Source organism: Malaclemys terrapin, chromosome 15 (genome assembly GCF_027887155.1).
Source record: "Malaclemys terrapin pileata isolate rMalTer1 chromosome 15, rMalTer1.hap1, whole genome shotgun sequence".
Taxonomy (NCBI): Eukaryota; Metazoa; Chordata; order Testudines; family Emydidae; genus Malaclemys; species Malaclemys terrapin.
The window spans coordinates 22,217,010-22,244,782 of NC_071519.1; the positions used below are offsets into that span (position 1 = coordinate 22,217,010).

General features: G+C 45.0%; 1 protein-coding gene across 3 annotated transcripts; it reads left to right on the plus strand.

Moving 5' to 3' along the window:
• The first annotated feature begins 495 nt into the window (after window positions 1-495).
• LOC128823259 (transmembrane protein 45B-like) lies at window positions 496-27,761 on the plus strand. Of its 3 annotated transcripts, none has more exons than XM_054005457.1 (6): window positions 496-543; window positions 19,042-19,244; window positions 20,096-20,308; window positions 22,770-22,954; window positions 24,182-24,327; window positions 26,904-27,761. In XM_054005457.1, exons 2-6 carry the CDS (start codon window positions 19,061-19,063, stop codon window positions 27,019-27,021), a joined length of 846 nt encoding a protein of 281 aa, XP_053861432.1. In that variant the 5' UTR covers window positions 496-543; window positions 19,042-19,060; the 3' UTR covers window positions 27,022-27,761. The 3 variants fall into 3 exon arrangements, with proteins under 3 accessions (XP_053861432.1, XP_053861434.1, XP_053861435.1); XM_054005459.1 differs by having other exon boundaries at window positions 521-528; XM_054005460.1 differs by lacking the exon at window positions 496-543 and adding an exon at window positions 15,917-15,966.
• The last annotated feature ends 12 nt before the right edge of the window (window positions 27,762-27,773 follow it).

Sequence of the window (27,773 nt, forward strand, 5' to 3'; positions counted from 1 at the left end):
TCCTTGCAATGGGATGCCTTGGAGCTCAGAATCATTGAACATCAGGATCTTTAAAGTGCTTTATAAGGTAATAAAGCCAGGGTTTATTTCCACCCTCTCTTCTGTATTTTGTTTTAAGTAAAAGGAATGTGACAGAAACTATATGACCATCACACAAAACTTGTGACCAGGGACTGGCCAGGCTGCATCCAGACATAGAAAACAAAGTGCAAATCAGCGGCACAGGAAGAGGAAATACACAGGGGAGAATGTTCGAAGTAAGTGTAAATATTAAGAAATTGGGAGTAAAGGAAAATTCTCCCAGAATGTGAAATTAACCAGAAAGCCAGGGAGGCTCCAACCACAGCACTAATTAAAAGCGGGGGAAGCCATTGACTAGAAGGGGTTTCTTTTTTTCCTCCCCAGAGGTTTGGGCTAGGGAGAATGGGGCGGAGCCACAGTTCCCTCCCTCACCTGTGCCTGCTTGCTCTGCGTCAGCCGCTCACCTGTATCCAGAGAGCGACAGGTGCGCTTGGGACTGGAGCAGCAGTAAGTGGTCAGCAGGTAAAGTTCTTCTGCGGGTGAGCGGACTGAGAAGGGGAGCGTTAGGTACCTGCAGGTTTTATGCTTCGTGTCTAGAGGCTGCCCCCTGGATCAGGCTACCGGGGGCTGCAGAATGAAGAAAGGGGGCCCCTTGGGCTGGGAATTTTCTCCATGTTTAGAGGAGCGGAGCCGAGCCCCTCTCTCTTATTCCCCCACCCATGAGGGCTGCGCTCCGTTCTCTTAGCAGCCTGGGGTAGGTAGGAGTTCCGGGCTACAGTTCCGTGAGCAGGAGGCTGTGTATCACGGTGATGTGAGAAGGCTTTGCTAAGATGAGTCTCATGTCACTGCCCTTCCCTTCCTCCTAAAGTCATCGCTTTCCCTCTGGAGGCCAGGGGGTTCCCTCCCCTTGGATCCACCCCAATGTCCCAGTCTCCAGCACAAGTCCCCTCCATCCTCCTTGGGTTTCAGAAAGCAGCAAATAAAAGAGTAGGCACGATAAGGCTGAGTCCTGGGGTGTGGTTGCTCTGATAATGAGACTGCCTGTGTGCGTGAGCCCTGCACTTCCTTCCTTTACATACCGATGTCACAGAGGGGTCCCTGGGCTGGGGAGTGTTTGGTTTGCTTTTGCTCTCGCTAACCTGGGGAGGTGGAAAGGGGACCACACCGTGTATGTAGTGGTAGCAAACTGACCAGGGAGCCTAGTAGTTAAAGATCTAGGAGCCTAGCAGCCAGGAGGGGCTCCAATAACTTACAAGAAGGAAACCTCTAAACAAGGTTAGTCAGCTGCACTAAGGTACATCAGGCGAATGGCAATTGGAAGCAGGGGAGGAAAAGATCAACTCTCAATGATATTACAAGTAAAATGATACTTTCTGTCCTTGGCCACTTGGTCCTTGGATCTTGCTCTGTCACTGGGCTAATGTAGCTTTATGAGTCTCTTTCTTTAATTCGGATTCTTCTGCTCTGACTTCAACCAAACTAATGAGACGGAGCCTTTTCTTCTAAAACCTAGAAGAAAATCTAGATGCGATCCATATGTCGTTGAGCTGGTGGCCTGAAATGCATTAGCCTTCAGGCGTGCTCTCTGTAGCATTGTCCAGAAATGTGCTTTATTTTTTTACAGTGAGTGAAAAATAAACAAATACTTCTGGAGCAAAGAACAGCAGAAAGATCAGAGTCCAGAAATAACTCTTATCAAAACTTGATACTAGTGACAGACTTGCTTCAGCAAAAATTCTAATAGGAGCAATAAGGAAGGGGAAAAAGTCATCCCTGTCATCTAGTAAAATTGATAGCATAAGGTTCAACATCTGATACAGAGTACAACCCTAACTATGCACTGATCTCAAATGCTTATGGAAGAAAATTGCTAACCGCTTAAATTTCTAGGGTAGCATCTATGAGCAGGCTGCATGAGTGCACCCCTTTCCCCCCAAAAGTGACTTTCGGGCATTTTAGGTGTCGATTATATAACTATTTTTTGATTCATTTGGTCTTTTTTTAACGGAAGACTGGAAATTTTCAGAAGCAACTGTAGAATGAAGGAAAGTTGCTCCACCGGTCTTGCAGATCAGCCTAATTAGTTTAAGTAATAACATAACTGTTCAAAACCATCACAGTTCTCCCTGGGTGCAGCTGGAGGAAAGGGATATAAGAAAACCTGTGATTAATAGATGGAATTCTGCAAAGGAGAATTTTAGCCTGAATAGAGATCACTAACAAACGGGCAAATCGATTCCCAAGGAGAGAGGTTGAAGTGCTTATATGATTATAGGTGCATGTGAGACTGCAGACAAATAGGGCATCGTCCTGACAATCTAAATTTGATATTGCACAAGGAGGATTTGAAGACAGGTAATAGGTGAATGGGGCAAGAGAAGGAAACAAGTTTAGGAAAAACTTAAGTTTGTGTGAATAGACTTCTCCACACCTCTCTTGTTGGTTCCTTTTATAAAGAGAACAAATAGATAAGAGTTTGGGGGAGGTATTCTCACCATTTGCCTCTGTCTTCTCCCCCACATATTGTCCCACTGCATGAAGGTCCATTGGAAGCACCTTTCCACCCTCCCCTCTAGAGCACCCAGGGATTTCCCTACACACACACCCAGTGGTGGTGTAACCCCCCCCCCGAATTTCCCCAACTCCCCCCACTCTCCCAGTGGTCAACTAGTTACATGCAGTGTTGACAATTTAGTCATTGGTTGTGAATTTGAATTGAAACATTGATACACACTTTAAAAGCAGATACAGTGTATGATAAAATACTTGTATCTGAAAAAGTACAATAGGTTTGAAAAGTATGAACAAAGACTAGCTTCTTCACACAGCTATTGTTTTTTCTGACAATGTTGGCACGTTCATTTCGGCAATGTTGGCCAGCCTTGTAATTTTAAATTATCATTTGTAAGCAAGGTCTGAATGAGCTCTCCCCTGACAGCAAGTAATGAGCCAGGGTAGCAGGGAAGGCTTCAGGATCAGACTGTATTTACATGAACACACCTACTCTGCCTAGGTATCCAGCAGACAGAGCTGTGCTGCCCAAGTATTGAATGTGGGGGTCACGAAATGTTGTTATCCTTATTGTATAAGTGAAGGGCAGCAGAACTGTACTTAGCCTGTCCTGATTGAGGGGGGTCACCCTCGCTGCTTAATTTTTGCCAGGGCTCAGCCCTGGTACCTCTAGGTGTGTCATTTCATAGCCCCGGGCTTGCCACATCAGTTATCAAAGTAAAAACCTTGCCTGAGTCCCGGCACCTCTTTCATTACAAATTAAGCACTGGTCACCCTCAAGTGAACTGCACTCGCAAAGCAAGAGGTTTGGCTGGTAGAGAGGGGGGTGAAGTACAAACTTTGCTGCGAGAAAAGTGTAACTCGAAACTCTCCTCTACATACTGCAGAGGCCATCTACTCCAAATAACGTTAGCATGGGCTACAGAATCTTCAAAAGACATTTCAAAAGCTATACATTTTAATGTATTAATTATACTCTGGATGAAAAAGAGTCCAAAAGGACTGAACATCTTGGAAAATATAGAAGATACACTGGGACTGAAGTTCAAATTAGTCCAATCTGGGAAAACCCGTTGGCTTTTTCGTGAGTGATCCTTGGCTCTTGTCTTAACATTACTGCAACCCTTGTTATTGGCTTTGGAAAGTATCTACCAAGATGGGATGGATCTAAGTAGTGAGGCTGGTGGACTACTTTTGCTACTAAGTTCAGAGAACACCGTCACCATTTTCTCTCTTGCAAGTCAACTCTTGAAACCACTTGGGTCATTAAACAATGCCATCCAGGCATCTGCTACAATAGTAGTAGATCTCTGTCCCGCAATGGAAACTACACTTGGATCAATCAGAGAGAGATCCATTGAAAACATACTGGAAGAAGCAAAGACTTCAATTCAGAAGTTGACTAATTAGGGCACTTATACTGACTCCTTAAATGAAGAGGACAAGAAGTGTTTAAGTCAGCTGGAAAAATAAAGTACACAGACTTGATTCTTGCATCTCTACAACACCAACTTCTGGATGCTATCAACCTCTACGTAGCTTTTACAGATGCCTGTCTTATAAAACACCAACAGTTGAGTGGAGTGAGGCACTGCCTGCAATGGGGCTGCCATGTGATCAGGACAGAATAGAGAATTTAAACACAGAATGAAATATCATGCAATGAACAAATGAAGATTTAACTTCAACTTCTTCTTTATCATTACTAGTGGTTCAACCCAATATTTGTGCTATGTTTTCTGGGATTGGAATTTATCTCTTTTTACTCCCAGTCACAACACCTACAGTTGTGTGTTCTTTTTCCTCGTTGACTAGAATTTAGTGTTCTGAAAGAAGTTGCCTTCTGTGTGATCATAACCATATCATGAAGGACCGGACCCATGAGAAACCACCAAAAATGAATGCACTGCATTCAAGAAGTTCATTAACAGAGTTGTGCAAAATTACAACAAGAAACTAAGACAAATGTAGATATAGTGCTTCACAGTAGGCTTGTGTAGCCAACTTTAATTTGTCATTTTAAAAACATGAATTAAATCTAATAAAATGGTCACGAACCATTTTTCAGTTTTAACTATGGTGCCTTACAGCCCACCTGCACCCTAATGGTCTCACACCTCATCAGCCCTCACTACTCCCCCTAATTTCAATTCCTGGGGGAAACACTGAGAGCGTCCCAGCCTATGAGGTTGCACTGTACTCTGACAAAGAGAAACCAGACACTCGGTGAGAACATCTGGAGTATAGGAAACAGATGGGGAAGGAAGGCCTCTTCTACGTCAGCTGCCCTAGTGTTGCCACTCCCTGATGGCTGTGGGGAAGAGGAGCACTATCCTTCAGGGGCTAAAAGTAGGGAATAATACTGCACTGGCCACTGGGGGCTTGCAAAAAATGAAACAAGTGAGCCTGCCATGTGTAGCTGCCTCTTATAAAGCAGAGGCCAAACCGAGTTGGTTTGTGAGCTAGGTCCTTTTGTTGGAAGCTGCTATCTTTGCTCAAGAAGTTTAGCTTTCATCTAACTTTTCAAATGCCATCTAGGAGTAACCCATACAGTAATGTCTTCCAGAGCCTGCAGACAGCCTGGAACAAGCCCCAAGAAGTGTGAAATGCTTCCACCCATACCAAGGGGTTATTAGCTCTGAGGACTGATGAGAATGTCCTTGTCCACATTAATTACTTCACTGTAGCTCAAAGCATGCAAAAAATCAGTAGGATGATCCCATTACTAAGATCTGTGGTGAGTGGTATCTCACCATCACCTTCCAGTGGATGCAACTTAGTTTATGGATGGAGCTTGGGGGAAAGTGACACTATTCTTTTCCAGTTGACTGGTCATCCAGTGAGCTGTTCATAAACACATGAACAAAAAATAACCCCTAGAACCGGCATAGGTTATTGACCATTATTCCTATAGAATGGCTGTTGACTCATCATAGAGTTTAAGGCCAAAAGGGACCACCAGTTCATCTAGTCTGACCTCCTGTATATCACAGACCACCAACACCACCCAGCACCTGCACATTAAACCCAACCACTGAAACTAGGCCGAAGTATTACAGCCCCCAGAAGCCTAAACTATTATGTGCCACAGGCAGAGAGTAGGAGGAGCCGAGGCGCACCAGTGCCCAAGGTCATTAAGTGTGTACCCAGATGATCCTGGCAAGTGACCTATACCCACATGCTGAAGAGGAAGGCTTTTTAAAAAACAAAACAAACCTCTGCCAATCTGACCTGGGAGAAAATTCCTTCCCAACCCCACATATGGTGATCAGTTAGACCCCAAGCATGTAGGCAAGAACAAACCAGCCAACCACCTGAGAGGGAGAATGCCTGGTGCCACCTCTGTCTCATCTCCAGCTGTTGCTATTCCTGATGCTTCAGAGGAAGGAGGGTTTGTTTTTTTGTTTTTTGTTTTTAAATCCCAGAATACAGTGTGGAGAGGGAATCTCTTCCTGACCTCTGCAGCTGGCTGGCTGAAACCATGAACCATGAGCTTTTAGGAACATAAGACAAAAATGGGAAGTGAACCCCAGGGCTGTTGAGCCCTGCCCCCCTACCATCACATGCAATTGCACTCAAATTTGTCCAGCATGTAAATAATAAAAATGTACTCAGTGCTGGGGGCAGAAAAAGGGCAAGCAGATCTCATATAAAAGGGATTTAGTTCTTTTTCTGTTAAACTGCTGGCAATTAATCACCGGCAATAGAGGTCACTGTCATCTGCATGGCTTCAAAGGATGCACCTACAGAAATTCAAACTTTCGTTTTTATTTCTCATCTTTCCCACCTACCTTCTAACAAGTTTTCAGATAAAGAATTGAGAGTCTCTTGGAACTCATACCCTCTCCCCTAATAAAGCATTTGCCTGAGGGTAATGAAATTGTGAGAGAATGGGAGGCTTTGTTGAGCTTTGAGTCCTCCTAATAGATCAAAGGCTCTTTAGTTAAACACTCCAGATGTATTTCAGAACTAGAACCAGGAGTGTATAGTGTTGATTTGGGGGGCCATTATTCTATAAAGACTGAGCAAAATGTAAATATAAATAGAGAAACCTTGAGGACCCCACAGGATCTGACCAGATAAGTGAACTGGTTTATTTGTCCAATTACACTGCCAGATTCATTAGTAACCAGTCTAATTACTAGACTTGCATCCGATGAAGTGGGTATTCACCCACAAAAGCTCATGCTCCAATACGTCTGTTAGTCTATAAGGTGACACAGGACTCTTTGCTGCTTTTACAGATCCAGACTAACATGGCTACCCCTCTGATACCCAAGTCTAATTACTGTACGTTTGGAACAAAGGTGAACAACGCAGTATTGCTATACACATTCAGGTGAGCAGGAGGTGAAATAGTCTATTAACACCTAGGTTTGGCTGGCTTTACTTTAGAAGCTGAATCAAACTGGGTGTTTGTTGCAAGAGACGCACTTGCACCAAGAGTGGCAGGACTGACACAAATCCTGTCTGAGACTTTCCTGCGGCTTTTGCTAGTGAAATGTATGAGTGAGCTAAGTTCATGTTGAGATTGGAAGACTCCCTGTAATTCACTTGAATTAAGGGGCCAGCAATTCTTTTAAGACTCTGAGGCTTGGTCTACACTACCCCCCCTAATTCGAACTAAGGGACGCAACTTCAGCTACGTGAATAACGTAGCTGAAGTCGAAGTACCTTAGTTCGAACTTACCTTGGTCCACACGCGGCAGGCAGGCTCCCCCGTCGACTCCGCGGTACTCCTCTCGCCGAGCTGGAGTACCGCAGTCGACGGCGAGCACTTCCGGGTTCGACTTATCGCGTCCAGACTAGACGCGATAAGTCGAACCCAGAACTTCGATTGCCAGCCGTCGAACTAGCTGGTAAGTGTAGCCAAGGCCTAACAATGATCCTTCTAACACCATGTACACACGCAAGAGCCATAGGCACTGTTCTCAAACCCCACATGGTATCATCATCACCCGTGTAGTTCTTCTGTAGTGCATGGTCCGTGTGTGAACCTACGTGCATGATTTGCGTAGTCTGAGTGAGGTGGGAGGGTGCAGAATGGGTGTCTGTGAGCAATTTGCTACAGTGGCATACTGGACTTCAGACTTTCACTGTACACCACCAGAAACCAGACAGATTGTGCAAGATGAAGTGTTATTGACAGGCTAAAAGAAACCGATTGAGGGAGGATATGTGCACTGGTCCAGTAAAGCAGATGAGACCCTTGGAAAGCTCCAGAGGCTCCAAACCTGGCCATGAAGAGGTCCTCTGAGGCAGTTCTGGTGAAGTGGAAGAAGCAGGAGAGACGCCTAATGACCCTGGGGAAAGCTGAAGCTGCTGCATGACAGCAGCAGCAGAGGCAGTGTTGGGTGGGAGAAGGGTCTGCAGTTCACTAAATGGCAGGAGAAGGGTCGGGGGAGACAAAAGATGAGATGTTTGCCTGGGTGATCTATCTTGAGATGGGAGGAGTGTTCCAAAGTGAGCAGGAATGTGGAGTGAAATGGAAGGCGGAGGGCCAGAGGGATCAAGGTGGCGGAAGAGGGGAGTTAAAGGAGATGGGCAGAATTGGGGCAATTGGCTCTGGTGGTGGCAGAGGAGGGGGTGGATGTAGGACTGAGTAGCAGGGTGATAAGGTGGGAGATGGGGAAGGGCAGAGAAGGTGGAACTAGGGCAACCAGACAGCAAATGTGAAAAATTGGGACGGGGTGGGGAGCTAATAGGAGCCTATATAAGAGAAAGACCCAAAAATTGGGACTGTCCCTATAAAATCGGGACATCTGGTCACCCTAAGTGGAACTGGTGGTGGGAATAAGAGAGAGGGAGGGTGGCTGGAGGAGGGGCAGAAGAGGTGCATTCAGAAGCAGGGGTGAGCAGCAGCTGGCTATGTCCAGACACTGCTAATTCCTTGGGAGAACAGGGAATTGGCAACAGCCCAAGAAACAAACTGAGCTGTGAAAGTGATCCAAATAGAAGCCCCGGGTCAATGATTAAGGCGACTAATAGCGTGATACTGTAATAAACAGGCAATAGTGCAAAGTACAGTAATTAAAGTGAGTGGAGAATCAGGTATGCTATGGAACAAGCAGGTGAACTGAGTAATGGAGTAAGCAGGAAATCGAGTAAGGGCAAGGCAATTTCTGAAAAAGCAGCCTCTAATTGTGGGTGCCCAAGTGGAGATGCCTTGGACCTGTTTCTCGGGAGATACTGAGCACCCACAACTCCATCTGAAGTCATTGGGCTCTTTTCGCTTATGTCTAATGTGGTAGTGCCAAGGACCCCAGACACGGATTAGGGCTCTGTTGTACTTGGGACTTTACAAACAAATAACTCAGACCGTGGAGCACTAGGATTTATACAATAGGCAAACGGTGAATGAAGAGAAAGGGGACAAAGTAACCGTAGAGACAAGTGCATTCAGGCATGTTTGTATTCCCAGTAGTTACATAGTTCAGACAGGTTATTGTGCCCTATTCCCTGCTCCAGCGTAAAGGCTCTGCACAGAAATGCTTGAGACAGCCTATTGCTCTTTTGTGCTCACCTGAGTCTCTATTGACATTGGCACACAAACATTGCAAGCAGTTCTGCGCTGTGCAGGATGGGTCAGGACACATCATTCTATTAGTCTCAGGGTGGGTCAGTCACATGGGGAAACATTAGTCCTCTCTTGGTGTGCTTAAAAATACATTGAAGATCATTTTCTACTCTCCCACAAATGCATTTTGATTGTGGAACGGGTTGTGCACAGTGTGTTCAACAGGGCAAAGGGTGTGGCCTTAACTTACCATGCCCTGATGAGTCTATGCATCTATTAATTATGAAGTGTCTATTACATAAAACGGTTGGATTGTACCAATACTGCTGGTAAAGGATTCTCTGTTTGGCTCATTAAACACAAAAGGCAAATGTGCTCATTTGCCAATAATCTCTCCCCTTCAGCCATGGAGTGAGGCGGAGGCTTTCATTACTTGTAACAGCTGGCCACAACATTGCTGTCAAATATGCTAGAAAATAGTATTTTATTGTATGGGCTAGTTCCATTCTAGGAGTAAATATCCTCATATAAGAGCTACTTGCAGGGATAGCAATATATCTTTACTGGTAGCTCCTATCTCGTGATTTTGTAGGAATGGAGCCCAGGACCTCAGCAATGGAAGCAAAGTCCTCTACCTCTTCAGCTGAAGTAACTGTACAATAAACAGTCAGAAAACTAGAGGAAGCACTGAACAATGATCATAACACTCAAGGCTTGTCTACATGAGAAAGTGACACTGGTTTAACTGAAGGTGATAATTTAAACCAGTGCAAGACTCTGTGTCAATGCTTTTAGTTTGGTTTAAGGGTGGCTTATTTTGCTTTATGTTGAGTTGATTGGAGACACGTTTAAGTTAAACTGAAATAAGCGTCCACATGGGGGTTTGCACTGGTTTTGTGGTATTAAGGGCTGGGCCTTTAAGAGCTTAGCTTTCCAGAAAGATAATTTAGACAGGGTGCTGTGAAGCTCTTGTTTACCTCAGTTGGAGTACTGAGTCTAATTCTGGGTGCCACACTTTAGAAAAGATGTGAACAAATTGGAGAGAGTCCAGAGAAGAGCAGCAAAAATGATAAAAGGTTTAGAAAACCTGACCTATGAGAAAAGATTTTAAAAAACTGGGCATGTTTAGTCCTAAGAAGACTGAGGGAGGACCTGATAAGTCTTCAAATATGTTAAGGGCTGTTAAGAAGAAGATGGTGATCAATTGTTCTCCATGTCTGTTGTAGATAGGACAAGAAATAATGGACTTATCGAAGGAGATTTAGGAAAATCTTTTTAACTATAAGGGTAGGTAAAGCTCTGGAATAGGCTTCCAAGGGAGGTCATGGAATCTCCATGACTGGAAATTTTTAAGAACAGGTTGGTCTAGATTTACTTGGTCCTGTCTCGGAGTGGGGGGCTGGACTTGATGATCTCTTGAGGTCCCTTCCAGCCCTACGTTGCCATGATTGTATGCACAGCCTGTTGGAACCAGACACGGAATAAAGAAGAGCTCCTGGAAGCACCTTAAGCACTGAACACCACAGGTTTAACTAAATTTAATTTAAAAACCAATTTAAACTAAGCCAGTGCAACTTTGCCATTTAAACAAAGTCTCAGCCAATCAAAGCCCTACAGTGATGCAACCATTTTAAAATCTTAGGCCCAGACATCCCCTACATGATGGGAAACCCACCTGGGACCAGAATCTTTAGAAGGACATTGTGAATTTTTGGCCTGTGTGGGTTGGTTGGTGTTTGTATTACCATAGCACCTAAGAGCCTCAGTCATGAACCAGGATGCCATTGTGCCAGGTGCTGTATAAACACAGAACAAAAAGATGATCCCTGCCCCTCTTGAGTAGTGGAGTGGAAAGGGCCCTAAAATGTGAGGACCTTGAGTCTTCTGCTGGTGCTTAGAGCTCTCTGCACAGAGGGTCTGTGCTTCTGCACTGCCTCCCAGGCCCCACCACCCAGCTCCATAGCACCACAGCTCTGACGGAGCCAGGCTGCTGGGAACTTTCCAGTCAGTGCCTTGGTGAGCGCCAACCTAATATTGATGGTATTTTGTGTGAAATCTCTGTGGAGTTGGTGAGCTGAGGGGATGGGGATGGCAAGTTGCAAGGTCAAGATCCAGCTCTGCAGTTCAGCCCCATCTTACACCTGCTATTTAAATAAACTAATTCAAAGTAGCAAGATATATGGCTGCTGCTTACTATTAAATGTAAGTCTGTTTTAGAGAGAGAGACCAATAAACAGAAGAGAAACATTTGGGTGCACTGAGTTTCAGCTTCACCTATTAATTAAAAAAGCCTAATTGATCATCCTGGCACAACTGACCAGTAATTATGGCAGATGGTCTTCCTGACATATGCTCAAGGCTACATCAAATAGCTAACAGTTTCTTCACCTTGTTAAGCAAACTAGCAAAAGGCAAACAGGAACATACTGTGTTTAATTGCTACAATTCTCCTAGGAAACCAATTCCCTGACTAACCTAAGTAACGGATGTGCGTGTGCTCTGTGACTAAGTGAAACACTGGGACTCTCAACCTGCTGTTCTCTGTATTAACAGGTGACAAGTTCATTCTGTGATATTGAAACTGTGGTGCTATATAACACAGCATACAGCATGGTCATACATTAAGTGTCACCCAAGATCTGTAACTGTATTATCCTTCCTGTCACTCTGTATAAACTAAGGGATCTGTTTTACACCTTTCTTTTTTTTCATCCCTAAATCCTACTGTACTTCATCCTGTCTTCTGAAATCCTCTTTCCCTCTCTGTTCTTATAACCCCAACCCTTGTCCATCTCTTGCTTTGACTGCAGCAACTGTCTCTTCTCTGGACTCTCCACATCCCATCTTGTGCCCACTGGAGTCTATCCAAAATGCTGCTGTCAAAATCATCTCTCTCCCCACTCCGCCCCCTCCCCCCCAGATGCTCAGACTGCTGGTGTCTCTCTGCATCTCTTCACTATCTTCCACTCATGCAGCAAGTTCAGACTTGTCTTTCCCTTAAAGAGCAGTCACCTTCCTATTCACAACTTTGCTCTCCTTCTTCTTCTGTTCCTAACCAACCTCTTATAAAAGTGCTTGCTTAGATGGAGCTGTAACTGTGGCTTATATACTGGTCGTTGCGTTTGGAGAGAAAGCAAAGAGCAGATGCTGGCCTGGTTAGGCAGTCTGGCTTGCTGGGGATATCACAGTGCCAATCCAGGGAGCTGTGCAGTCTTAAAATCCCTTATCAGGAGTCAGTGAGACTCAGGTCTCTGCCCCAGAGAGATGACGGCTGGGAGCCGGAAACTTTAAGCGGGAAGCCTTGAGGGACAGTGGAGGGGGAATACTGAGGCATTTGCCCTGAAACTGTGACAGAAGAGAGATACAAGGAGGGGGGAAATGAGTAACAGGTTTGGGATTATAAGTGACAGATGGGCTTCATGAGCTGGTCTGGGTTGTATGGAGGACCCAGGGTGACAGTTTTGAAAGATAGTAACCAGGCCAAAGAAGAACTGATCTGTACCTTTTGGAAGGTTTAATTTAAACATGTAACGTCTCCTCTGTGCTGCCTAGTTCCACTCATCAAGGACTAAGATTCAAAAGCTCAGAATAACATGAGGCCATTCTTGCAAGGGATCAGTCCAGCCTTGTTAATTCCCTTGGATCCGCTGAGGCTCTGAACCGTTTTGAAGTTCACCCGTCAGCAGGAGGAGTTGGTAGCCACTGCCTTTTTATACGAAGGACCCAGCTCTGTATCTTCCCCACAGGCCCTCTCTGCTCAGGATGCTGTTTTTTGTAACAGAAAAGTTGCTGGCCCTGTACTCCCATTGGCATCTGGCAGATCTTCATGGCTCTTTGTGGCCACTGATTATTCCAGAGAGCCAATAAAAGCAGGTATGTCAGATGGCCTCACTGCCGTGCTGAGGTCAGTGCCAAACGCCTCCAGGGCAGGCTGTGGGTAGTTGTGAAATGAGCCCCTCCCATGTAGTATTCACCTTTCTGCTCCCACCCTGGATGGAGCCATAGGGAAGGAACACTGGATTAAGCTCACACCCTGCTTGCACCATAGCTGGCATTTCTCAGAGCTCCATCATTGTCACATCTGTCTGCCGTTGTGTAACATCTGTTCCTTCCATGCAAAGACCCGCTCTGTCCCCTCAGTTTAGATAATTTACTTAACAGAAGTCCTAGGTGGTTTATTTCCAGTAGTAAATCGTTGCGGTCAATCTGCAGCTTGTACATTAGAAGACCCAAGGAAACCAATGAGTCTTGCAATGTACCTGGAAGGATGCAAGATTCAGGCTCAACTTGCTCTCTGGTGTCAGCAACTTCAACAGTTTTGGGGCCTTTGCTGAGAGTTAATTGGAGCCCAGGCTCCATCAGCTGGACTACTGCATTGAACTAAGTGGCCATGGTGGGGTGTGACTAGACAGAGACATTCCCTGACACAGCCAGGTCTTTCGAACCAATTTAGAGCTCTATAGATAAGGGCAAAAGCTTGAAATGGACCTGGAATTGGACCAGCAACCAACATAAAGCATGGAGCACTGAAGACATGAACTCAGGTCTCTGTTTAGATTGCTGGTGGACTGCTCCGTTGCAACCTTTCCAGAAATTGCTCACCAGTTCCAGAGTACGTGTAAGGTCATTCGTGCAGCACGGGGCTAGCCTTGTCTGTCAGCCACCCACCCAGTGGATCATTTCCCAATGTTCCTTCCTTCTCCCACCCTCCTAGCTAGGTCTGCGCCACTCCTTCCGATCAGCTTTTGCTCTGCCTGAGACACATAGGAAGCAGAGCCAGACCCTGTCAAGTATTGATGCAAAACCTGAGATGTCTTGCTCTTGTAATTGACCTATGTCGAGGGAAGGAGAAAGGGGAAATATAGCGAAGCGTGGGTCAGAAAGAAGAAGCAATTAACGACGCAAATTCACTTTGGAAAGACCCCATCGTAGGCAGGAGAGAGCCCAATGGCAGTCAAATGGCTACGACCGCTGCAGTGCCTTCCCCAAACTATTCACTGTTGCCTTGCCCTGTTAAAGTTGGCATATTCTTCCCCAGAGGTGGCTACACTTCTCTGGTAGGCAAAGTGATCGCCCTGCAAGGATACAGACTTATCTTTTTGTGAAGAACTTTGGGCATCTTTACCATAAAACATACCATAGAAATGTAAGTTAGTCAAGTTGTGTAGAACCAGGGAGAGTCCATTCACTGATATCTGAGCTTTCTTCACTGTCCAAGTCCTGCCACATGCACACTGGGCTGTGGGGTACAGTATATTAATAACCAATTCTTTTATAGCACTTTTCACCCACAGAGGGAGGTATCTTTGCCCCCTTGTAACAGATGGGGAAAGTGAGGCCCAGAGTGACTTGCCTTTAGTCATCCAGCAGATCTGGGAATAGAACTCAGGTCCTCCAAGTCCCAGTATAGTGCTCTAACTACTAGGCAAACCTGCCTTCCAAGCTTCTGGGCTTTAGGGGTTCATTTCTCATTCATTGTTTGTGACTTTTTAGGTAAATCGTGGTGATCTGTAAAACTCGGCATCCAAAGCTGGCCCCTTCCAATATTTTGTGTACCCAGAGAGCATGTGGGCTCTATAAGCCCTTCAAAAGAACAATTTACAAAACTGCAACAATGGGAAAACACTGGCCAGTGTGTATTAACACGTCTCCTCTTCTCCCCCCCTTCCCCCCTCCCCCCCCCCAAAAAAAACTATTCATAAACTTTGGCAGCAGCAGTCGTGTTAGTCTGTATCTGAGCTTTTGTTGACTTTGAATCTAAAATCAGAGGAAACTCTGAATAAAAGGAACCAAAGGACAGTGGGAGCACAACACCGGCTGGTGAAGGTGGGTCAGATTTCAGCAAGAAGTAGATGTTTGGCCAGCCTTCATGGCATTGGAGTGTCAAAGGTACCAGGCATTCTCAGATGATTTCACTAGTACTTGGGGCAACACTGCAATGGGTCAGTGTGTTTGGCTGTTAACTGAAAGGGTGGTGGTTTGAGCCCACCAAGGGACAGTAGTGACCTTGTGCACTAAGAGGGACATTTCACTGTTGGCTAACTGCTTTCATCCCTGCAGCCAAAACAGGGTTTCCTGTGTGAAATCAAAGCTCTGTTTTGTTACATAGGTTTAACAAAATCAGAGGCTAAGTACAAATAAAAGTGATTTTCCCACTTTCTTGAACAGCTTCCAAATTCTCATCAGTAAAACCAATGAGAGGATATTAATTGCCTCACGGAATGGTCTTTGGTCTCCTTTGCCAATGGTGAGGTCACAAATGGGCAGGGATGGCAGAAAGAATCTCAGTTCCTTCGGCAGCTAAGACTCTCTTATCTAATATATGCTGGTATATTGACTACCCCTTCTGGGCAGTAGTCTATATACAGAGAGATCTAACTAGAACAGTTCACAGGCAGGGAGAAAATTCTGTGTCAAATTGGGATTTGTTAAATTAGCAAATTTTTTTTATTTATGATACACAGAGCTGTCGACACTCAAATTATTTTCTTGCCTAAGTATTAAGAGCTGGTGACAAATACAAATGGTATGAGGATACTGCTGAATTTAGACAGCATTGGCTAGAGTTACAGTGATATATATATATATATTGTTATAAAACTTGTTTGAACTTTTTTTTTCAGTTCATCCCATCTTTCTTCATAGATTTGTTGTTACTCTAATGTAGATCGTAAATCATTTCAGTTCTCTTAATCCTTTTATTCTGCTCAACCACATTTCTATAGTTGGTATCTGTTTTTTCAGCTCTATTCATTAAATAAGTATATTGGCTGCAGTCAGACTCTGAACAGGAATATACCTATGTTTAATTTCAGCAAATCAGTTCCATTTTCCCCTAAAACCATAATAAAATATTTGGTGGATGGATCCCTGAAACCGGTCCTGCATCAATTTTCTAGCAGAAAGGAACATTTCAGGTTGGAACAGGATTTTTTTATTTATTTTTAAACAATTACTTTCAAATATGTAGTAGAGTAACAAAGGCGGAGATGCTTATATGGCCCCCATTGCCACGGTGCCAGTGTTTATTGTATTTATCTTCACATCACCCCATTCAGGTAGTGGGAGGTACTATTATCCCCATTTTACAGATCGAGAGCTGAAGCACAGAGAAATTGTGTGACCTTGGGTGAGTCACGTAAGTCTGTGGCAGAGCAGATATGCCACACTGGTCTTCTGAGTCACAAGCTACTGCCTTTACCTCTGAACTATGCTCCCTCTCTATGTAGCTGTGTAATTTATTATGTCATTACTTGGGTTATCAAAGTAAAGGTATGCTTGCTCAGTTCCTCATCCTCCTCCCTGCCTCTTGTTGGGGAAACTTAGGCTAGGTCTACACTACCTGCCTGAATCGGCGGGTAGAAATCGACCTCTCGGGGATCGATTTATCGCGTCCCATTGGGACGCGACAATCGATCCCCCTAATCGACGCTCTTACTCCACCAGCGGAGGTGGGAGTAAGCGCCGTCGACAGGAAGGTCGATTTTGCCGCGGTCCTCACAGTGGGGTAAGTCGGCTGCGATATGTCGAATTCAGCTACGCTATTCACGTAGCTGAATTTGCGTATCTTAAATCGACTCCCCCCTGTAGTGTAGATGTAGCCTCAGTATTTGCTATTTGGCTTTGTTCTAATTCTACATAGGTAGACACTACCCCCGCAAATGGGAGGAGTTCTCCCATTGGTGTAGGTAATCCACCTCCCTGAGAGGCAGAAGCTAGGTTGATGGAAAAATTCTTATGTCGACCTAGTGCTGTCTACACTGGGTGGTTAGGTGGTCTTAACTACATTGCTCAAGGGTCTGGATTTTTCACATTGCAGCGTGTCTGGTGAAGATGCTCCATGCCGATGGGAGAAAGCTCTCCCATCGGCATAATAAAAGCACCTCCATGAGAGAGACTCTCCCGCCAACATAGCGCTGTCCACACTCGCGATAATGTTGCTTGGGGTGTGTGTGGTTTATTCACACCTCTGCGTGACATAAGTTAGGCTAATGTTTGCTGTAGTATAGACATAGCCCTAGTGATTTAGAGTCATCCTGGTCAAGCAGATCATGTTGTACTAAAGGAAACAAACACCTCAAGAGAATGCATGTCTGAATACAACCGCTATGAGAGCCCAATGAAACCATGCATCTGGAAGCTTACTAAGAGCCACCGAAAGGTTAACAGAGACCTGTCTACACTGGGGGGGATCGATTTAAGTTACACAACTTCAACTACATGAATAACGTACCTGAAGTCGACGTACTTAGATGGACTTACTGTGGTGTCTTCACCACGGTAAGTCGACTGCTGCCGCTCCCCCGTCGACTCTGCCTGTGCCTCTCGCCTAGCTGGAGTACAGGAGTCGACGGGAGAGCGCTCGGGGGTCTATTTATTGGGTCTAGACTAGACGCGATAAATCGACCCCCGCTGGATCGCTCGCTGCCCGTCGATCCGGCGGGTAGTGAAGACCTACTCAAAGAATGCCATGGATGTAGCATTTCAGTCAAGCAATAATTGCCTGCAGCCATACAAAGAACCATGTGTGCAGCACATGAGAGCATAGAAGCTGAAATATCTAGAGCCATGTAAACTATGCTATGGCCTGGAGGAAGCAATGGTAGCTGGCACCCAGTTAATTTCTCTTGTTGAAGATTTGAGCTTTGCGAAAGAGATTATTTCTTTAAATTAAAAATCTCAGGGATGGTAGTTCACACACCATGAAAATCATCAGTGTTTGGTCTTAAACAAATTCTGTTTGTAATGGCCTCCTTCCCTGGCTCATATTGCACAGTGAACCAGTGGCTTCTGTATTTAGATTTATTTTCTTGCCAGGGTTGGGAAGAACTTGCACCACAAAAGTGACCCTGCGTTTCTACTCTGAATAAGTCTTTCATGTAGCTGCCCTGCCTGCTCTGTTCTATTTGGTTATTTGCAAAAACCACAAACTGGATCAGAGGCAGTGGGTTTGGATGAATATGTTGTCCAGAAAGGTTTATTGGCAATGAATGTGTTGTCATTCTTTTCTTACCCCTGCGCATTTCCCCTTTGAAGCTTTTGCAAATCTGCCACAGTAGCCTACTAATTTGGCCACTCCATCCGAGAGCTTCGTCCTTGCCTGCAACCATCCTTCAAAATTGGCTTCAAGAACTAATGTCAAGTTCAAACACAGACCGGCGAAATGATGAGAGGCTTCTCTTGTCCTTAAGGCACAATACAGTGGGGAGTGACATCGTTGCCTGCCAGGCAGTTTGGATGTGCTGTGGATTCCCATGGCTACCAACAAGATAGCTTGTTTCAACTTCTTGCATGCTTTGTCCTCTTGCAGTGATGCACGTGCTCCATCACCCGCACAGGTGCACATACACCACAAAGATCAGAAGCTTGTCTGGAACTGTACAGTGCTTTGCAGTCCACAATTATTCAGAGCTCACAAGTCCAATATACCTGGTGGCGCCTCTAGATAGCTTCATGTTAATCTCCGCCCATGCTACATGTATAGAAGGTTTATTCTAACTGTTTTGTTTTTTATGCTTCCTCCGAAGGGATAGTCCGTTTCAAAGGGGATTCTTTTCCTCTTGGTTCCAGAGTCACAGGGCCCGAAATTCCTCTGCAAATTGCTCTGCATCACTGACCAGGATATACAGTGTGTGATCGGTATCTTGGTAAAGATTAGACTCGTTCTGGTAGCTGAGCCAGAGGGAGGCACTCTTCTTTGGTAGGGGCACTGCTGGCAGGGCATGGGGTTACTGTTTAGTGACTGTGCTTGAACGGGAATTTGCTTAACATATCTGCCATGCCACTGCCTCTTAAAACGACAATGTGAAAAGCAAATATTTGGGTTGTAAAATGATCTTGAAATAAATGTGAAAAACACTGTTTTTGTTCTCTTCACAGAGCTCTCTTCCTGAGCTAGCCGTGGTCATGCCCTGTGGGCAAGGCTTATTTGCATCGTTGGGGAGATTGTAAAAGCCCTTTTCTCAATGGCCTTTTATTTCCTTGCCTTTTAGCACCAGCAGGTGGACCGTGATGGCAAATTTCAAAGGTCATGCTCTCCCAGGCAGCTTCTTCCTGCTCTTTGGCCTCTGGTGGTCTGTGAAATACCCCCTGAGGTACTTCAACGAGAAGGGGAATAAAAAGTCCCATAGAAACCACAGTTACCAACGCTTGGATGTCATTGAAGGAGCAGCCAAAATCATCTTTGCCATGATAGGTAAGGATTAGAACACAGAGCATCTCCAACCACCCAAGACTATTCACCATGCTACAATTATTGTCTTACTGTAGAAACTCTGACCTTTTCACCCACCCTACAGCCCCTTAATTTCATCAAAAGTAAGGGTAAAAATGATCCTACATTTACAATATATAAACATGGTCCAATGAACTGCACACCACCAAGTGTCTCCAATGGGTGACATGAAGCATAAGAACATAAGCACAGCCATGCTGGGTCACAACAAAAGTCCATCTAGCCCAGTATCCTGTCTTCTGACAGTGGCCAATGCCAGGTGCCCCAGAACAGGTAATCATCAAATGATCCATCCCCTCTTGCCCATTACCAGCTTCTGGCAAACAGAGGCAAATTCTACCAAGCCTTTTTCATTCTCTCCAAATCTGTTCCTCATAGACATTGCCAGACTGGATCAGACTACGGGTCCATCTTGTCCAGTGTCCTGTCTCTAACAGTAGCCAGAACCAGATGCGCCAGAGAATAGTGCAAGAACTCTGCATTAGGCAGATGTGGAATAATATGACCTCAAGATAGGTCTCACCTTGGTCTCTAACAGAGATTAGTTTAAGCTGTAAAGCACAAACTTTAATCTCCCTTCCAAAAATGTTATTGTCACTAATTTATGATAACTGGATATCCATATAAATATCCATTTCCTTTTTGAATCTTGTTACATTCTTGTTTTTAGTGATTTCCTGAGGCAGAGAGTTCCACAGTCTAATCACTCATTGTGTGAAAAAGTATTTCCTTTTCTTGGTTTTGGATTTCCCTCTTTTTAATTTCCTCCCTTAAAAGAAAGGACATGTACCCCTCTATTTGTCTCTGTCCAGGGATGCTGGCTGAGCAGTTTGTCCCCGATGGCCCCCACTTGTATCTCTACAGTGGTGAGGAACGCAGCTGGGTGAAGTTGATGAACTGGCAGCACACGACCATGTACCTGTTCTATGGACTCTCAGGCGTGGTGGATGTGCTCACTTACTCCCCGCTCAAGTTGCCCCTGGGAATGGATCGCCTCATGCTGTCTGTGGCTGTGTTTGTTGAAGGTTAGTAGCCTGGTGACAAATGGCTAGGGCTGAGATTCCCAAAGCTGCTCAGAGGATTTCGACAGATACCTGTTGAACCTAATGGGAGTTGGGGATATAGATGTACAAGACAGCTTTGAAAGGCTACCACTAGGAGGATAACTAGATTGTAAAACCTGCTAATGTGCTGAGGAAAAACAGTTAAGAGACTGGAGAAACTACACAAAATAATCACTGGAATAAACTCTGTTAATTGGATTCTGAAATGGCTGGAAACCTCTCCAGATGTTGCTGGAAGCAGCTGGATTCAGGGAGAAAGTTTGGGGATATCATAGATACGAAACACAGGAAGTATCATGAAAGAAGGATTAATGGTGAGTTGCTGAGAGACAATGGATCTTGCCAAGTTCTGAACTTCAGCAAAGTTGGGGTGCATTGGGGCATGGGGTATTACTTAAGGTCCACCTCTAGTGAGACGTGAAGGCCAGCCACAACATCTAAATCAGAGGAGGCCTCAATCTGGCTTTACTGTACCAGAACTTTTTTCTGCAGTGAAAGGGATTTCTTTGTGTCTCTGACTATGAGGAGGTTTGAAGACCATACGAGATTTCAGGTTTCCTCGCTGAATTCACGTCAGATGGAAGTAGATAGAGTTGAAGACTGAAACCGTTAAGTGGCTATAGAGCTGGGATCAGGATGTGTCACACTATTATCACAACAGGGAGCGGGCCAGTCACTTCTTGCACTATCACGAGAGCGAGGGCCTGTCTGATGCCCAGCAATGAACATCAGGCAGGTGAGCTCTTTGTGTGGAGATAAGGGAGTATAATGTAACTGACACAGATAAAAGCTAAAGATCCTGCCATTATTTCCAGAGCAACTGCGTCATAATTACTAACAGGCTTTAAAACCATGCGATACTTGCCGTAGGCTGGCATGGATTCCTCAGATGACAATGGCTTTGTGGTATGAAGCAGCCGGCTGAGGTCCCTTGTTACCATAAACATCTGGTAGATGCTACTCTTGCCTCACATCTATAGAGCTTTGTCCTTGTGTCATGTGTACCCCCAGAGAGCAATTAATTCCACTGTAGGCAGCATCGGTCTTGCCTGCTTTCATCTCACCTGTCAAATCCAAGTGGCCTATGCACTGGCTTCAAATCAACACATCGTGAATACCATTCTCTGTTCTGATCATCTTGGACATGCAGAGCCAGGATTTCAGGCTTCACTTAACTTGAACAGGGCAAGCCAATGGCCACGTGCAAATGGAGCTCCTGTTGGTAGTGAATCCACTGTGTCTAGGAACATCTCGAGATTCTCTTCCTCCGCCTATTCCCATGACTTTAAAGAATGCAGAACAGAGATTGCGGGGGAGGGAGGGTATAGATATCAATGATTGACGCTGAAATGATTGTTTGCAAAGGCTTAGGATTTAAAAGGACACTGTCCATGCTAATCTCCATTTGCAAGCTCCTGGAGGAAATAGTGAAGGTTAAACTAATGAAGTACAGTAGATAGCAAAAACTCAGTAGTGATGGGAGCAGGGCCGGCTTTAGGCCAATTCCACCAATTCCCCCGAATCGGGCCCCGCGCCTAAGAGGGCCCCGCGCTGAGTGGGGGGCAAGTGGCAGAGAATCCCTTCCCTGGCTAGAGGCGCCTTTTTAATTTTTATTCACCCGACGGCGCTCTGTGTCTTTGGCAGCAGGTCCTTCAGTGCCACCGAAGACCCGTAGCGAGTGAAGGACCCGCCGCCAAAGACTAGGAGCGCGGCCCAGTGAGTACAAGCCCCATGTGTTTTTTTTATGTTTTTTTTGTTAAGTCAACCCTGCCGGGGCCCCATCGAAACTATTTGAATCGGGCCCCGCACTTCCTAAAGCCGGCCCTGGATGGGAGTTCACCTAGCACCTTCAAACAGGGATTGCTGCACCATCCTCTTTTCCTTTGCTTCAGTCATCCGTACACTATGCTCAAAGGCTTTGAGCCAACTTCTTGTTGCCTTGACATACAGGCTATAATTGGGAATATTGGCCTGATGGGGTTCCATGACAGCTTGGCTCAGTTAATATGTCAAGATTTCATTTTGCCTGCCAGTCCCATAAACTCACGTGTGTGCCCATGCACATGTGTGCAGTGGGAGCGGGGGGACAGAGGGCTTTGCTGCAGAGATCTGCAGCTGAAACCTATTAGTTTTGCTGGTGATGTGTGAGCTAGATCCTATCACAGGATGGGGACCTGGAAGACCTGGGTTCTATTTCCAGTCTGCCACCGCTCTCCTGGGTGACCTTGGGCAAATTGCTTCACCTCCATGTGCTTCAGTTTCCCCATCTGTAAATTGGAGATAATGGAATGGTGCTGGCCTCCTTTTGCCAAGCACTTCGAGATTTATTTATTTATTTATTTTTTTGGATGAAAACTGCAATGCAAAATCTATACGTTCCTTACTAACGATGCTGCTCTGAATTTGGTATGAATTTCGACAGGTTTTCTCTTTTATTATCACGTCCTTCACCGCCCCATGCTAGATAAGCACATCCACTCCCTGCTGCTCATCGCCGTGTTCGGTGGGGCCTTCGGCACCCTGCTGGAAGTCTTCCTCCGTGACAACATTGTCTTGGAGCTCTTCAGGGCTAGCCTTGCCATCCTGCAGGGAACCTGGTTCTGGCAGGTCAGTTCTGGTTCAACACCTTCAGCTTTGTTCTAGGACTAGGCATTGGGGATGGGGAAATGTGGTGTGGGGGAGGGATGTACATCACTGTACATACAAATCAGTTGTCATTAAAGGATTATCTTTCAGGGTTTACTTGGTAAATGCTTCAAAACCCATTTATGAACAATTGGCCTGGAAACCTACTAGTCCTGGGTCCTTTACTATGACCATTGATCATGAAATACCTGATTTTCTTTGTTCACTTGTTCTTTTTAAATAAAGAGAGAGAGAGAGAAATTATTTGCTGTGATCAAGACTTTTTGCCATGCTCTTCTAGTAGGGTGACCAGATGTCCCGATTTTATAGGAACAGTCCCAATTTTGGGGTCTTTTTCTTACATTGGCTCCTATTATCCTCCACCCTCTGTCCCGATTTTTCACACTTGCTGTCTGGTCACCCTATCTCCTAGCCATGTACTATAGATATTGTTCCTTCATGTTTTTTGCACATCGTGGGGCCCCACAATATTCCCTTTAGTTTAGTGGGAAGAAATAATCCACATACAGTTCTAGAACGGTTAAGTAACTGCCGTGTGGTATGCTAATGAATTTCAAATGCATGTTATGGAAACTCCCCTAAGGATGGTTCAGCATCAACAGTACCAAAGGGTTGAATATGTATCTGTAGAACTAAATGGAACACAAGATAATTGGTCATGTTCTCTTTCTTCATGTGTAACTGCTCCCTTCACATTGATTCAGGATAGGGAACCGCCTTCCTAATAGAATCAAATCTAAAACAAATGTTTGCCAAGCAGTTCTAATAAGCTGGTTAATTGATAAGGATGGTGATTTGATAGTGAGCCCACAGACTTCTGCTTCCCAGTGCGGCGTTTATTGCTGAGCACCTTGGGCACCTTAACTTATCTTCACAATTCTCCTCAGAAATCAGGGAGTATTATCATCCCCATTATGCTGATGGGGAAACTGAGGAACAATGATTTTAAGTGAGTTGCCCAAGGTCACATAGCAAGTTTGTGGCTAAGATGGGACTTGAACTCAGGTGTTCTGAGCCCCAATCTGAGCTTGAACCACAAGTCTTGTGCATGAGTGGGGGTCAGGCCACACCATTAGTGAGTGAAGCATTGTAATAATGAGGGTGAAGTAAAGCGATGTTAAAGGTTGGAGGGTCAGGCATCCACCTCTTTTTTTCCTCAAAGGTAACAAATCGTTTTATTCTAACCAGATTGGGTTTGTGCTGTTCCCACCCCGGGGAGGCCCAGCCTGGAATGAGGATGACCATGACAATATCATGTTTGTCACCATGTGCTTCTTCTGGCACTACGCGGCTGCTCTTCTCATCATGATTGCCAACTACATGCTCACTTACTGGTATGTTAGTGGTGGGAGGGAAGGGGAGACGATTGGAGCATGATGCATAATGACTCATATCATGACCTGCAGTACAAAGTCATGGTTGAGTTACTGGTGTCAAACGGCTTTAAATTTCAGGGCACGCTGAATGGCGTATCCCTCATTTGCCAAATGTACAGATTCAAAGCAATGTCAGCAAGCCTATACAGTTGCTTCTTGAAGTCCTAACCTTTTTATTTCTTTGCACTGCATGCTGGCTGGCAATTGAAAGTGAAGGTTTAATTTTAAAAAAATGTACAAAAGAATCAACAGTCAAAATATTGCTGGAAATATGTAGCACTTCGAATGAAATCGACATTGCAAGGCCAAGGATTTCAAAGCACTTTAAAACAGCAACGAATTTAGATTCACAGCACCTTTGTCTAGAAGGCAGACCAAAATAGTGCCAACCCCAAATATTAAAAAATGTAAAAAGTACTTAGACTCCAGAAAATCATGAGATTAACTTAAAAAATCTCATTATTTAATAAATAAATAAATAAATAAATAAATGGGGGGTTCTTTTTAAGGCTTCCAGGTTTCTGAGCTCTACTGGTACAACAGGGTCAGCTTTCCATGCTACCAGGAGGGCTATCCATCTGTCTTAAATATTTGTATGGCCCCAGCACTGCAATACTTGAGCGAGTAGGGAAGTACTTTCATTTCCATTTTACAGATGGGGAACTGATGCACAGAGAAACTTGAGTTGTCCAAAGTGTCACAGTCTAGAAACTTTTTAAAAAAATAAATAAAAGACGGGAATCTCATATATTCACTCCAGCAGTTGGGCTTAAAGAAAAACATGAATGATCACAAGACTTGTGATAAAATCATGAGAGTTGACAACACTGCGAAACAGCCACAAGAGATTAAGGGGTATATATATATATATTTTTCAGCCTAGCTGAGACGTGTCTTCCCTTTTTGCAGCTGATATTTGCAGCTATATTTTTATTCCTACAAAATAGGTTTGGGGCTAGATTTGTAAAGTTATATTGGTGCCTAAAGCTGCAGACAGGTGTCTAAGTGTCTTTGAAAATCCTGTTAGGTGCCTATCAGCATCTGTAGGCCCCTAAATACCTTTAAAATATGCCCATGTGAACTATCTAACCCTCAGATTTGTGCCTGCACTCGAATACTTGGATACCCGGGATACTCTGATTTGGGTCCGCAGTTCAATACTGGGAGCACAAAAGTGATTGTTTAAACTGAGTACAACTTGTGCCTGCGACAGGAGGAACATCTTCCTGAAAACTTACCCCTAAATGAGGTGTCCGCTGTCACAATCAGCATCTGTGGCTGAGCTCTGTAATAGAAACATGGTCTCCTGACTTCCAGCCCGGGAACATTCTTCCTCCCACGTCTCACCATACACGCAGAGAAATATTTAACTCTATCACAGATGACGTGACCATATCCCATCTGTACTTATGTGTAGAATATGGTATCCCGCTAATGGCTGCACCAAGCTAACACAGCCACACGGGACAAGCCCATTTGTCTGAGCATCTTGCACTTGCACAGCCAGCCTTGCAGTGGCTACATTAAATGCAGTGTTTGGGATATGCAACTGTGATGCTCCCCGGGGGTATCCAGGGCTGTGTGGCACCTCGCCACCACTTGCCCTTAGCATGAGGCAGCCTTGTCAGTTCCCTGAAACCATCAGCCTCTGACAGCATAAGCACTGCCACCCAGATGTTGCTCTCTCTGTACAGGTTTGCGATAGGCACATGACAACCCTTTTTCAGGGAATGGCCCAAGGATCTGCTACAGAATTACTGCTAGTCCAGCCCCATGCGATGCCTGTAATCCCGCTGCAGCCCCTGGATAGTTAGCATTAGGAGACTGATCGATTTCAAGGCAAGAATGGACTATCGTGATCACCTGGTCTGCCCCCCTATATAACACAGGCGACAGAACTACCCAAAATAATGCCTAGGGCACTCTGTGTGTGGGGGTCTTCCTTTGGAGGCCACTCTCCAGGAGTATCAAACAAGGAGCTTGCTAGGGTGAGCGGTGAAATCTGTCTATACAGCACTTGGTGGGGGTGTCATTCCAGGATAGATGGGGAGGGATCTCTTCCTCTTGGGCACAGGGTAAGGCGCTTCTTATAGAGAGGCGACACACCTTATACAGCCCCCATCTCCTTATATGGGGCCTCATATCATAGTGCATCACACAGGGGGCTGGGGTCTTTCTGGAGGTTGTGAGGCTCAGTGCCAGAAAGTCTCTTCTGGCTGGTGGGGTCCCTTTCGACAGGGAATGGATTCGGGAAAGGGGGGTTGCTGCTCACCGGTGTTCATACAGCTCAGCCAGGCTTTGCCTTCATTCCTCCTCAACGCCTGTTTCGTGGGTCACAGCACGTGGGAAAACCTGATGCAGGGGAGAGTAGAGAAATTATTCAACATCACAGAATAATACAAACCACTGCAACCCATGCAAGCAAATTCTTACCCATGTATGTAATCCTGCCACCCTAAGATTAGTGGCCTGCAGGGCAGCACTGGTGGGTGGTGGTTTCAGTAACCATGACTATTATTGTTTGTGTGTTACAGCTGCATCCAAAGATGTAAGAGAGACACTGGAGAAATAGATATTGGACTTGGGGTTCGGAAGCAGAAAAGTGACACAAGCTCCCATGTTGCCCTCTTAAATGGATCGGATGAGGAATGACGACAGTGCACCTTGGCTGATATCTCTTACTTCCTAAAGATTATGAGAATCAATTTTTTTTTAATCTGAGCAATATTTATATTGGAATATCAAGAAGGAAGATCCTGTAATTTTACTGCTGAACAGTATGGACAGACTCAAGATGTGATCTCTGCTCTCCTTCGGTAAATTCCCTGAAGCCCTTTGGATCTGAAATGGGTGCATAATATCCTACTTCTGAGCGATTTCTTTAATGGCAAAATCAAATGCAGAAATTCAAATGTCAGGACAGTTTGGCTTATGGGATCTCAGGTCTATGTTGTCTCCATAGTTATGGAGCAGAGCCTGCCAGTCATATTTTCTGAGTGAATTGAGGGCTGACCTGTGATAGTCGAAGTTGGAGAAACCTGCCGACTGGGCTTCAATAACTCTAGTTTCAGAGTAGCAGCCGTGTTAGTCTGTATCCGCAAAAAGAACAGGAGTACTTGTGGCACCTTAGAGACTAACAAATTTATTAGAGCATAAGTTTTCATGGGCTACTGCCCACTTCTTCGGATGCTAGTGACACCTTGTGGAGTGAAGGATTCGGAAGGGTCGCCCCAAGCAGGAAGAGCAGAGGCCAGTGCCAAGAATGTGCAATGTCATTGTTCAACTGTATGCTATTGAAATTTTGTACGACGTCTATCAACTTAAGTCTTTTTATATTTTTGAGGCAAGCCTTACAAAGACTGAAAATGATAAGAAATAAAAATCCTACTTCACCAGGTGTCCAT